Source organism: Castor canadensis, chromosome 2, assembly GCF_047511655.1.
Source record: "Castor canadensis chromosome 2, mCasCan1.hap1v2, whole genome shotgun sequence".
NCBI lineage: Eukaryota > Metazoa > Chordata > Mammalia > Rodentia > Castoridae > Castor > Castor canadensis.
In genome coordinates, this window is record NC_133387.1 from 100229460 (window position 1) to 100243722 (window position 14263).

The 14263-nt window shown below is 40.9% G+C and overlaps 1 protein-coding gene across 14 annotated transcripts in view; it reads right to left on the reverse strand.

Annotated features, from left to right (window-relative positions):
• Gli3 (GLI family zinc finger 3) overlaps positions 1-14263 on the reverse strand; it is a 261013-nt gene that overhangs the window by 171881 nt on the left and 74869 nt on the right. For 12 of the 14 annotated variants that reach the window (XM_020152773.2, XM_074065365.1, XM_074065372.1 and 9 more), the window contains one exon: positions 3380-3622. In XM_020152773.2, coding sequence (XP_020008362.1) covers positions 3380-3622 — 243 coding nt within the window. Of the gene's footprint in view, positions 1-3379; positions 3623-6393; positions 6635-13749; positions 13845-14263 lie in introns of those variants that run through there. The other 2 variants (XM_074065373.1, XM_074065374.1) reach the window with 2 other exon arrangements.

Genomic DNA, 14263 nt, shown 5'->3' on the forward strand with positions numbered 1-14263 from the left:
TTCCGGTCTTACAGGAAGCCTACCCACACTTTAGAAATACAAAGTTAGTATATATAGAAACACGAATTAGACATCTTGAAAATTCTACTTTTTCCAACCACAGAGAAATGAAGGAATTGCCGTGAGTGTTCACAGAGCCAGCCACACTACATTCAAGGAGTGTTTTCTCTCCATTTGCCCCCTAAAGCTGGAAACAACTCAAGGGAATGGGCAATGACCTATACAGATGTTTATGGAACTCGAGCTACACTTGGGTTGTGGACCAGCACTGCAGGGTAGAGATAACTTTTACACACAAGGTACACAAATGTGATCAAAACTGTTTTAAAAAGTGAGTACTTTCTTTTCAAATACATTAAAAAAGTTCTTAGAAAATTTATCACCTGTCATTAGCTTTGCCTTGATAATTAAATCCATGTGAGGTAGGCAGATTTTATTTTGAAGTGTCTAAAAAATACTTGTGATTGTTGTAGAAGATTAAATAACAAGATTCTAGAAAAAATAAAGCCATATCCTATCTGACCCTGAGTAATTTAGGATATCTTTAAATTACTTCATATACATAAGTGATATCGAACATTTTTATTTTTCTGAATGCTTTAAGTTTGCATTTGTTACATAAAATATTTTTTGAATTTCAAGTGCAAAAACTTCTTAGACACATTTAAAAGCTTTGAAATGTCTTTTCTTGCAAAACAGAAAAAAGTTACAGTCAGTCCACTAAGTTTTGTGAGAAAAAATTACCTTCAGAAAAGTCACAACATGGAGTTCTAACTACACCAACTCTTCTCCTCAGGTTTACAACCCACTCATTTCTCATCCTGTTTATAGAAGATACTGCTCTTGGGAAGACAGGTAACCAGATCTGATGAAAAAAGCCAGTCTACGCTGAACCAAACATCACTGTCACAAAAATGACTTGGCTTGGTGAGTAAACACATCAGGTGATGATGATGTCAAGGGAAGAAGAGAAGAAACAAAGGAAAAGGAGGAAGTAGAAGAGGAAGGAGATATACCTTAATAATTTTGAGGCATTTAATATATGCCAGAGACTTCATTTACATCAATCTAATACAAGAACTCCATGGCAGAGGCAATTGTGTTATTACCCTTCTTTAAGAGAGAGAAAACGATACTCAGAAGAGTCAACACATTGTTCAAGTGTGTTATTACACAGCTAACAGTGAAAAGCTGGAACTTGAATCCAAATTCTCTGAGTCCTGAGCAAAACTATATGATCTCTAGGACTCCTTGTTTATATTACCCATGTAATGATCTAATTTATTTATGACCAGTTTAGAGAGAACATTGGAATGATACAGCAAAATCTCATTTGTTATTTGGTGCCAGGTGACTTAATCTAGTTTGTAAGTTATCACATAATGTATTTTAATACTGATTTGAACAATATAGTGGGAAAATCTGAATAACCAACCTATGGGTTGTGTTCCCAAAATAGGTACTGTGAATGAATAAAATCTCACTACAAGCTCTTCAGGGCACAATGCTAGTTAAAATGACATTGGAGGTCCAGGAGATGGGTCAACACAGACCACCAGGAAAGGAGGAGAGTCCCAGGTGGGGAGAGAGCCAGTCCCTCAGACGACAGGCGGAGGACTGAATGGGGGAAACCGTTAAAACAAACGAACCAAGAACAAGCTGTACATTGAATGGCACAGCTAACGGTTCTCACTCCCATCAGCCAATGGAGAGGTACTCATCAACTGTCCTGACTAATTAAATACCTCACTAATTAGTGGACATCTGGAAAAGAAAACAAAACATCAGTATGCAATGGGAAAAGTTTGTGTTCACATATGAGACAAAACACTGCAAGGAGCTTGTGGCAAGCATCTAGACTTATGCTTTAGAAAAAGCAAGGTGTATATCAGGGTATAGCCTGGGTAGGAAGTATTTAGGGACCCCTGATGTTTTGTGCATGGATGATATTTAAGAGAGACACAGAATAAAAATACCATGTAGGAAACTTCAGAATGTGCTCAGAAAAAAATTCAATCGATGCTATTTTTAAATCTATGCCTAACAGTAAAGAAAAACAAAATGAAATGAAGCTTGAATGTGAGGAGGAAAAGGACCTGTCCAGTACATCTTCTCCATATTTCTGAATCTACAGAAGCAACTTCGACATGATGTAGGAAGTGCTTAAAGGACCCATAAGCACTTTTTAAACAGAAAAGCAACAGTCTTTTCAAAAAAAAACCTCAGAAGACTCCATAAGTCCTTTTCTTCCATAATTCTGACCACTTCTTTAAAAAAAATATGCTATCCATTTAGAAAGTAATGTATCTTCCATTTTTTTTCCAACAATATGCCCTGGCAAGTGGGGAAAAGCAGTTGCTGGGACTTAAGGTTGCTGTGAGACCCTTTGATCTGATGACTGAGCATTCCCTTTTGCTGTGAGCCAACTAATGAAGGAATGAAATTAGCTTTTATCCTGGGCACTTTCTTGAGCAAAAAAACATGCACTAATCAGCTGTCCTCACTAATCAGTCATCTGGCTAATGACCTTTTGCCTTAAAACACTAAAATTTCTGAATGATGTGGAAAAAGGGAAACACAAACCAGTCCCCATCTCTGGAGCTCAATGGATCATCTGGAATTGGAGCCAAGAAGGTTCAATGGCAAGTCTGTATTCTGGCAAGGTGATAAATTTGAGATCAAGACGTGCGAGCTTCGGCACCTCAACGTGAACTTCATTACACCACAACCAAATTGTGCTTTTTAACTGGAAACAGGCCAGAAATAAATTGAACCCTTAAATATTTTCTTTATATTCTGCTTTTGGAGAAAACCTTCCATTTGTGTACTTGTGTTCAGAGTCCTAGTCAGCTTCATGAACTTTGGGCTGCAAAAATAGTTTCCAAAGTCTCTGGCACACCTGTTAGAAAGGAGAGTAGGGCTCATAGAAAATTTTTCCATATTCACAAATTTAGCACTGATTTGTCTTTTTTTTTTTAAGTTTGTGTTAACAAATCATTAAGGCTAGACATAGCCAAAATCATTAAAGAAATCTGAGAATAGCTGCCATGAAAGACTTCTCCTAAGGCAGCCTGCTTTGATAGTTTCCCACCATCAACCAATTTTTCTCCAGCAGTTTCTCCTTGCTTGGAACAAATCTGGATCCAGTTCCAGCAAAGACCCATGTGGATTCACCACAAATGGACCACATCCTAAAGGCTGCCTCCAAAAGACCTGAAATTGGTCAAACGTGTAAGAAACTGTCTCTAAGTAAGCAGAGGAATACAAAGAAATAGAGGTAGGAAAAACGGTGGAAAGCATGAATCCTATAAGGTTAATAATCTATACAGCGCACACGCATGCTTGCTTGAACAAGGGCCAACTGGCCAGATGCACTTACGGTAGTGAGGTTCCATATAACCATTCCTGGGATCCATGGCAAACACGGTCCCACGGTAAGGGACAGAGGGCTCCGCCAGGTGTGGCAGGGATCCATGGATTTCCTTCTTGATCAATGAGGCCCTCTCGTCACTAGACGTGGAGGGCTCCTCACTGATTTTGCTGAGCCCCTGCACGCTCTGAGGCTGCATAGTGATGGCGTTTCTTCTCTCTCGGTGATAGATCTGTCCAGGACTTTCATCCTCTAAAGAAAGAAAGAGAATGAAAAGACTTTAGAAGCCACTTTAATAAGAAGCAATCAAAAAATATGTATCAATTAGTTCTCCCTCTCTATTCCGTGCTAGAGAAGCCTGTGTGGTAGAAGCTGCACACCTGCGATGGGATAGCTTCAAGACAAAACTGCCTATGAATGGGGCTCCAAATTACAAATGGAAGGATGACGGAGGGAATGAGCCTGTTGAACTGCAATGCAGGGGGTCAAGTGGGCAAACCAGCATCACAGCTTTGGGCTGAATCTGCCAGAGAGGCGTTCCTCATGGATGTGCCAATGCCCTGCAGGTGCCACGTGGGACTGAAAGTTTTGCCAGCCTTAGCCTGTGGGTGTCCAGCTTCCCTTTGTCTACCTAAGGAATTAGGGTCTCTGCTGTAATGAAAAGTCCAGCTGCCTGGTGGGGCTCTGAGAGGCTCCAGGGCAGATATCATGCCTTTGCTCCTCAGAGGATGACCTTATTAGAAACCAATCTAAGACATTGCACGGTTTTATTTTCCTAAGTCAGATTTGTAACTCACCAAGAGTTTTAACACAGCCAGAAATTCAACTGAAAACCCAAGAGAGACAAGGAACAAAATGTGCCAATCAGGAAAACCTGCAGAACCTCCTAGGAGACACTCCTGTGCCTGCCCATATAGCAGGGCTAGGAGTGAAGGGGAAACTGTGAGACAAACTGTCTAGGCACCAGATGGTGTAGACATCTTACCTTACCCTATGGGTAAGGATAGAAGGGGCCATGATGTCACTTCCTGACCACCCTGGGGTGAGGGCCAGACATTTCCTCAAACATGTGAGAAACAGCTGGATGAAATTCCACATACAGTGGTATTCTAGCACCTGAATATTTCCGTTCCCTCTGATCTGTAACTGGATGACCCTTCCCTAAGAGCAGCTCCAAGAACAGATGCATAAAAATCAGCCAAAGTGATTATCTGAACCCACGACCAGTAAACCAATTCATCTATTAATTATTATACCCAGGTTCTAAACTATGCACCCCAAACAAGCTCTGCACTTAGTCTACACAGTTTGCCCTGGCCAGGGCTGATAAAGTGGCTCAAGTGGTAGAGTGCTTGCCTAGCAAGTATAAGGCCCTGAGTTCAAACCCCAGTGCCACCAAAAAAAAAAAAAAAAATTGTGAAGCTTGCCCTGGCAGTAAGAGCTGACAGATACAAAGAGCTGCCTGGGTACCACTGAGATACTTAGTTCAAAACCTGTATCATATTCCTGATCTGAAAAAACTGCAGTTGGGTATAGTACTATCACTGTACATCTTAGATGGACAGGTTTTGAACATATCTTATCCCAATATATAAACTTCTCTTCAACGTGATCAAAAAAAAAAAAGCAGATATGACTAAGTCCCCCTCAAAACCAGAAAAACACTTCCGGAGCTCCTTGTTCAAATTCGGAAAAAGTAGAGCTAAACACAGAGTATATACTAGCACAAACTAAAATAACAGCTACTATTTTGTGTTGACTAAGGGGTTTAACTACCTAAAGCCAGTAGCAACTTCAGTCTGCCTCTGTGTAAGACTTGAAAAATAAGCAGTGAATGGTTTGAGCCTAGCAAATGACTTGCAGAACAAGCGATGAGGTATATTTCAGTCTTTACAGTGAATCTGCTGACTCCTACAACGTAACTGTGAAATATTATTTTAGTATTGTTTTGTGCAGATCCTCACCTAAAACCTCATAACTAAGAGGTAAATTACAAGTTTAATCGATCAAGCAATAACTGAAAACTCACAAAAGTTGGCAATAGTCCTACATTTTCACATTGATCTTACCGAAAGCAATTCAAATCATGCTTTTGGTAATTTTAAAACAACCTACTAGCAACAAAACAACCTTCATTTGCATTTTCCCTTCTGATTAATATTTTAGGCTGCCATTCATTGTCCTTCAGTAGCAGTAAGTCACAGGCAACAGGAAGAGGATTTTGCCTGTATGTAAAAGCAAAAGGTGTCAAAAACACTAAAACTTAAGTCAGTTATATAAAAATTCCTACAAGGTACAAATGGCCCAAGTCATATTTTCCACTAATTTGTGCTCTGCATAAAACCTTCATTTCAAATTTCCACCTGAGGTGAACTTGGAACAATGAGGTGAAAATTCTGTAGAATGGGACCTTTATGTGGAGGCCAGGAACCACTCCCTCCCCAAGAGGAGCTGTGACAGGTAATTAGCATTCTCTGGGAAAGATGAAGAACCAAGCCCTGCTAATCTGTTCCAGGTTCAAAACAGGATTTCCTTGACTTAATCTTCCTAGAAGAAATTCACTTTTCTTCCCTTAAAACAACATCCTTATAATAATAAATGCAGTTTCTTCAAAATGATTTCTTCCTATAATGAGCATTTGCATACAACTTCACCAATAATTGAATAACTGGTACAGTCTGACCAAAGTCTCCCCCTCCCCAACCCCCCAATCTCCTGGAAGAAGTAGTGGGGAGGTGAGGGAGGGTGTGGAAATGGGGGTGCCTGTTAGCTAAGTGATTTTCTTAGTGAGAGTTATCTCGGCATGTTTGAGTGTTAAAGTTATACAAGTCACCAAAGTTCAAACACTTAATACAAAACAAAAAATTACTTCCTTAGTGAGGTGAAATGCAAGCAAGAATGTTTTTCATCGTAGAAACTTCATTAGGTGATTTACTTTTATAGTAGTTGGTACTACAAAATTTTTACCCAATGCCCCCCCCCACAAAAAAAATTTCAGCAGACAAATATTTCATGAAGTTTACCTTGTGCACTGAGGGGCTCCTGCTGCACATTCAAGTGAATGTGTACACACGTTCCCGAATACAAACAGCTACGAGGCTTGAAAGCACTCTGTGTACAGTGAAAGAGTAACTTCCCAAGCAATATTCCTGCCTGCTCTTATAAATTTAGCAACCACTTCAGCAGGCCAAAAGACGAAAGCTGTCTAATCTTGTTCAGTTGAGCCGAGCTGTTCAATAAAGTTTGAGAGTCAGTGCAGACAGGCTACGCCAGGCCAAATTATTGACAGAAACATACTGTCCACCATGGCAACAAGCAGAAGTCGGCTGCAAAAATGTAAGCAAACAGCCCACTGCTCCAAGAGCACTGCCAATAGACTGTAACAGCCAAACACAAGGCAACTGTTTGAGCGTCTCTATGTTTAACAGCTGCAAGCTTGGAGGGTCAAATTGAAACATGCAATCCTCCAAAAACTTTCAGGAAAAAAACACTTTAAATACAGTCATCAGACTCCCACTCTGTTCCTCCTTTCTGTATATACATGCTCAAGTGGACATGAATGAATTCCTACCCCCAGACACAGAGTTGTCCAAAGCATCATGTCTTAGACACTGTCCCCTGGTTTTCCAAACTTATCCAAAAGCAACAGGGTGTGGAGTTGAACACTCTTGGTGCCAGAAACCTGGGAAAATCCAAAGCAGCTTCAGTGTAAACAGTGCTTAGGATAAACATAATAAAGGTCTCCAGAAAGTAACGCTGTTGCATGAAGCGGGATTCGAACACATGCTCTTGCAAACTTGCTTACAAACTCCTATAACCAAGGAGACATGTTCTTTCTCACCTAGGACAGGAGAGAAAAGTTTCAGACAGTTCTCTTAATGTAAAAACAAAACTTTTGCAAGTATCACTAATTGGGACACCTGTCACCTGTGTCCTGTTAATGCATTTGACTGCTTAGGAGCTCACAGTACACATGTTCACCCTTTTCTCCCTTAAAATCTAAGTTAAACTGTCTCCTGCAATCCTCTTTTAATACCATCACCTTTTCTCTTGTCCCACAACCTAGAAGCCATGAGGAAAGGTAAGAAAACAGAAGATACTTACAACTCAGTCCCCAGGCTCTGGCTAGCTACTTTCTGCAAACTTCTCTTGGTGAGCTGTCTCTAGCTGCAGCCGACCCTCTAGGAACATTCTGTGTGTCTCCCAGCCAATCTCTCTCCCTCTCCCATTAGAGGAATTAAAAGTGGTTGGAGCCATGCTAAATTTAACAAGCTCATTAGTATTCTTCCCAAGTGCTTCGGAGTGAACTCTCCCTATTCAAGCAGCTCTCTCCAGCAGAAGGGTCAGGCGGCTAATCATTAAATCAAACTAATGTCACCCTATCACAATCGGTCCCAGAGAAGGAGGGTTTATTATTTCAGTTTATGCTAAATAAACGGTTTTACAAATGGTCCCTGAGCAAGGTCAACAGCAGCTTCAATTACAAGACAAACTTAACAAGAGTTGCTATAAACCAAGTACTCCGTATTGACTTAGGGACAGATTGGGCTCCACATATCAGGATTGTACAGGAATGCATATTGTAAAATAAAGGAAGGGGTGAGCTTTCTTCTTTGCCAGAATTTGCGACTGCACAGCGACTCCTCATTCACCTCTCTGCAACCAGCTAGCTGCTCAGCTCAATTCACCCCACACAAAGGCTGGAGCCCAGACCTCAATGGACCGAGTGAAACATGTTCAAAACTAGGCTCTCTATTGTGACTGAATTTCTTAACATCTTTTCAAAAAGCGGAGAATGCCTTGAGGCTAAAGGAAGAAACAGGCTAATGGTGAATTGGGAATTCTGAGCAAATTTCAGAGCCCTTTCCTCCTAGCTTTTGAGGTTGAAAGCAAGCTCTTTCCTTTCAAGTTTCAAAGTCCTTTTTCCTCCCGCAGTGTCACAGAAGGATTTGAAAAGAAGGTAATTGTGCTCGCCGTCTCCCTGATCAGAGCTTACGTCCTATTTCTGGTATTTCGGAATACTTCTTGCAATAATAGTGCATATAGCTCAATCCCTTAACCGGCCTGCACTCTGCAATTGCTCATTAAATGAACAATTGCGGGTATAAAATGCCTTTTATGTTCAAGGTCTGGATATAAGATAAGCATTCTAGGACTCTAAATTTGGTTTACTAAGGAAACTCTCCATCATTAAATTACAAAACTGAAGTCAGAATATCAGGCTTTCCCAGAAAAGTGGCACTCAGGTTGCAGTGAGCCAAAAAGAAGGGCGGGTGGGGGTGGGGCGCAGGCAGCAAAATGTTAAGGGGGGAGGAAGGAAAAAGACTGGATCCTCAGATTTCCAACCGAATGGGATTTTAAGAAGAAAATAATCTATCCATGTTGAAAGTCCAATTTCGTGAAATCTCAGAATTTCTATAATGAATGATAAAATAAAGTCATCTTTGAATGAACTCAAACACAGAGCAGAGACTCAGGAAGTAGGTAGTGGTGACCCTTACCTCTCCCTTCTTTTAAGAAAATGAGTGATCCTTTACTGCCATCACTGATGTCATTTCATTTGGTCCTCATGGTCACCAGTTATGGTGGCTGAGGCCCAGTTTCCTGGACCCAGACACCTGTGTCCAGGTGAGTAGGTGATGCAAAAAGAATCCCATCCACTCCTTACTGAAGTCATGCAGCCTCATTAACAAAAGGACTATTCCCAGGTGAGGTTTTGGAATGGAACTTGGATGTGTGCCCCAACCACACAATCAGTACCCCCAGTAAAAGGAAAAAAGAAAAAAGTGTATTTCCATGCACAGAAATTCACAGAACTCAGATACTCTCCTACTAAGATTTCCTCAGCACAAATCCATGGGAAACACTGAGTAGGGCCCACATGACAAAACAGTGGTGAGAAAATAGGCCAGCATGGCACATCCCCATGAGTACATCCTCTTCTTCCCATCCACCCCATGGCTCGCTGTGTTACTGGTGTTAATCAAAGTGCTTCCAGGAGCTGGGACCCAGCCCTCAGGTCCTGTACAAGACACAGAGCATCCCTTTCCTCCTGGCAAGTGCCTCTCTGTGTTTGGAAAGGGTATTATTTCATTTTTTTCCTATTAGGCATCGGTTTCATCTTACCTATTTTTATTTCTTTGGTTATTTACATTTTGATGTTCTTTGAATAAAAACCAATGGAACCCAAGTCTTCACCTCCCCTTTTCAGAATCCTCCCTATGATTTTGACCAGAGAGATCAGAAATATAAAATATGGGAGGCTAAGTGTATGCATAAGTGGGGCAGATTTATGCTGTGCAGGAAGAATAAAGTTCCTTGAGTTTCTGACAGCAAAATATTCCCTCTTTCCACTTAGACTGCAGTTTTGCTTGAGCCAGGGGCTGCTCCCTGGAATGCCTAGAGCTGGGCTTCCAAAGAGCCTGAGCAAACAATGCCTTCTCTAAGAACACTACCAGTACCCTTAGGGTCAGACATTGCCCTGTGACTACACACACATCTCCCATTGACAATGACAGATGACAGAGGGAGGGGCCCAGATGGATCAAGAGGGAGCTGTGGGCTTTGTTTGCAACCTTTAAACTGCACTGCCAGGCCTGCGACTGGAGAGGGACTGTGACGGGATTTGAAGCTTTGGAGAAATTTAAGTGACAACCCTCCCTCCAAAGTGAGAGAGTAGCTCCCTCTTTCTTCTGTCCTCAACCAGGAGGTATAAGGGTGAAAGAAGAAAAAGTAGAAAACGCCTACTGATCATTGGGGACATAGGAGTATCTTTGCTGTTTGAACATTTCTAATGTCCTTTCTCACAACAAGTAAAGCATAGTCTGGACTGACCAACACTGCACAAGCCCTTCACTGGAACTCTCTGCTACAAAGAGAAGCAGGTCATGTTCAACACAAGGCTAAACTCTTACCTCACTCCCCAACTGCTTAGCTTACAGAGCTCAACACAACTTCAAAAGAGGTCCATGGGATAGGAGAGAGCAGTTAGAGAGCAAGATGAGAATTTACATAAACTAAAATGCAGACCTAGAAAAGGCTGGTCCCTCTTCTGCTGCAAAGCACTTTGATGGCGTGCAGAGCCCTGCCTTTTGGAAAAGATAATGACAATGATAAGCAGAGGTATCAGCTTGTCTGAGGTCTTATCCACATGCCCTGTAGCCTCTAGGGTTTCCACTCATTATCTCCATAACTCTGAACTCTCTCCAATCTCAATTTTGTCTTTGGCTGGTGTTCCTGAATGTTGATGACAAGATCACTGTGACCAGCTAATTATCCTGAGCGTGCAGTTAAGTCCAAGTGCAATCCAAAGGTACTAACCAACTTTCAAAGATTCTGGTAGACAGTACTAATCAAGCCCACTAAGCACCTGGAAAAGAAAAATACAAACAAAACAGTGCCCTTGAGGGCCCCTTGGCTTCCCTTTACAAAAGAGAAGGAGAACTTCGTTATTTTCCACGAGCTTCCAAAGATCTTTCCTTGAATTAAGAACTCTAAACCATCATAAATTTTCTTCTATTAGCCCGCTATTAGTTGCTAGTTGCTCCTTACACATTGTGAGTTAATCAGTGACATCGAAAGCAGTACAATAAATTCCTAGGAGGGCCAAAAATTCTTCTTCCTGCTTAAGAGCACATTTATACCCATCTTTAAGGAACAGGCATGATAGATTTCTTGGAGAACTCAGTTTTAGTCTTTTATAAGCAGAGAATTGCAGAGTCTTTCTTACTTTGTACCTACAGGACCAGAGTGCTAAGATCCCAAAATGCCATCCTCAGCCAACAGTTGAACAGAAAGAAGGAAACTCCTGCTCACAAGGCTGGGTGTCCAGGTTGCTGTAGCCCAGGATGCATCCTGGTGGGAAGATGCTATCACTGTGATATCAAGCTTGGCCCTTGGGCAGACTGAAAGCCTGGTTTTTCTTTAAGGAGGACAGACTCCACTTCTGCATGTAGCAGCGCTTTGTGCAGCACTTCCAAATGGGGTTCCCAGATTCACACCCCTACCCCCATCGGCAAAGTCCTATTTCTGAACCTTTATACCACTTTCCTTAAATTGCAGAAATGAGCACATGCTTAACTGGTTTCATCTGGTGTGTTTATGTTGCATGTTTTTGTCTTTAGATCATGTAATGAGAAAGCCTGAGCATATGGTGGTATTATATTTTAATCATTTTTTACAGAGCACGCTGACTCCAATGCAGAAATCAGACCCTCCTGGAGAGTACATTTAAACATGAAGATAATACCATTATTGTACTCAAATGAGCTAGAGGTCACCATGACCCCCTGAGGGACAGTGAGCAGTGGACTCAGCCTCTGGACAAAGGCCAGGTGCTGCCCGACTCAGGTTTCTACAACAGAAAGTCCCTCTAGCTATGGCCCACTGTGACCTCAGATATGAAATGTGCATTTGAAAAACTTAAATGAAAATACCACATTCTAGTTCTTCACAGTTTTACCTAGGCAGCCAGCAACTAGTTTGTTAGAAACAAAAGTCTGAAACTTTTGAGAAAACGCTAAGGTAATGGCTCAGGTAATGTCTATGAGAGAAAAGTCTAATCTTGACACATCTTCTGGGTCGCATCCAAGACATGATGGATGCTCTGCCACCCCAGAAACTCTGCTCTCCTCAGGCTGAGCCCAGGCCTAGTGGGCAGGGCCAACACAGCAGAGGCAGTACTAGCCCCTTCCCCCTGCAATGAGTCTGGGAAGCGGAACAGAAGCCAGACCTTCCTCTAGCTTTGTTCCATAGTTAAAGAAACATCGAGGAGAACTTAATGTCCCAAAGCTAAGGGGAATATATTTTTATTTTAAGTAAATAGCAACAAAAGCAGTTAAGAAAACAAATAGGACAAATTCAGCCCAGTGTGGTGGTGCATGTCTGACATAAGTAGGAGGGTGATGGTCCAAGGTCAGCCCTGGGCAAAAACAAACACAAGACCCTATGCTAACTACTAAAGCAAAAAAGGGCTGGGGGCTTGACTGAGAAGAGGTAGAGCACTTGCCTAGCAAGCTCAAGCTCCAGTACCGACAAAAAACATGGGTCAAATTCACCTACCTTTCTAAAATACTAATTTCAGTCCACTCATTCTACCTACCAATCTTTTTTTTAAAGCTTGCCTACTAAAATCCACAACTGTCCACAGGCAACATTTACCTAAGAGGAGGTAGGTTTGCCTCACCTGTCTCTTCACCTTAGTCTTTGCTGTACCATTACAGTAAGACACTGTCATTAAACTCATTAACCAGATAAAAAAATGACAGCACAGAAAGGTAAGTCACTTACTCAGGTCACGCAGCTGACTCAGGGGCAGAACTGGGAGCAGAGGCAGTTGGAGTCTGAAGTCTACAACTAAATATTTGGCTATCAGGCTTCCCTGCTCAGCACCAAAAACTATAAAGCAAATTTGACTCAAATTTTGAACAATGCCCAAAAGCATAAGTCTGAAAACCTTACAACCACTCAGCTCCACTGGCGTGAGGTAAAAGCAGCCATAGCCAGTATGGAAATGAGCATGGACATGTTCCAGCAAAACTTCATGGACAATGAACTCTGAGTGTCATATAACCATCAAATGTCACATTTTAAAAAGGCAAGGACCATTCTTAGTTGCCAGGCTGTACAAAAGGGGTAGCAGATACAAAGTAGTATGATACATGTTAAGGAAAAAATAACAAAAAACAACGATTTATGTATACAGATGTTCACCACAGTGTTATTTATAATAAGGAGAAGAAGTTAAAATGACCATTATCTTATGATAAATAGAATATTATGACATTAAAAGTGTTTTCATGAATCTTAATGAACACAGGAAAGTAAGACAAGCACTTATTATATAGAACTTTCCATAGTGTCAGGTACTATTGTAAGCATTTTCCAAGACAATGCAATGGTGACAGTATGATTCTGATCCTAATCATATAGATACAAAAGCAGAGGCATAATTGTCCCAAAGAACACAGCTAGAAAGTGGCAGAGCTTGGATTAGAATCCAAGTTCCACTCACTTACCCACCAGGCTACTATGCCCTTAAATTTTTAAAGGACCCAAATTTTTAGAGTAAAGAAAGATAAGAGAAAGAAAAATATGTAATTATTTCTACATAAAATTTGTTTTAAAAAAATTTAAGTAAATGTACTACAATAACATGAAAATATTTCTATGGATTATTTCTTTGTTTCTATATTTCTGATCTGCTTGACTTTTATTTTTAATTCTGCCTTAAGTGTGGCCTTTACTATGACTCTGCAGAAGTCCAAGTACACACAAATTGAAAAGTGACCCAATAAGTTTGAATACTAAAGCCCTGTTAATTTATTTTTTAATATCCAAGAATATTTAATAAACAGAACCTTTGAAAAATAAAATATTACCCAACAGAATCTGACGTGTACCAATTTTACTTAGGGATGAGACAATAAATCACATCAGCCTCCAGTAGCATCTCGGTGGGCAGTTCATCCAAATCCTAAAGAAGGATCAAACAAGGTTTGAAAACCACTACATTAAAAGGATAATATTTATAACAGAACGGACCCATTCAAAGACTGTGTGTGAATGGACTGTCTAAAGACATTGTATTAAAGGCATGGAAGTGTACTGCTTTAGGATATTGTTAGAAGGTGGTCCTGAGGATGGGTGTGTAAGTGGAACGAATAAATAAAATACTCCCAGGACATTTGGAAGAAATGCACTTGTAGGTAATCTGATCCAGACTACTGCTGAACACTCTGGCAGCTTGTTTTCTTGCTTCCTCTTCCTCTTCTGCCCATTCCCACATAATCAGACAATTGCCAAAGGCCACAGAATCTTCTTGAGTTTATAGTAGGACTGTATAAAACTATATTTAGTAAAGGAAAACAGATTTCCAGAAAAAAAATGGAACAT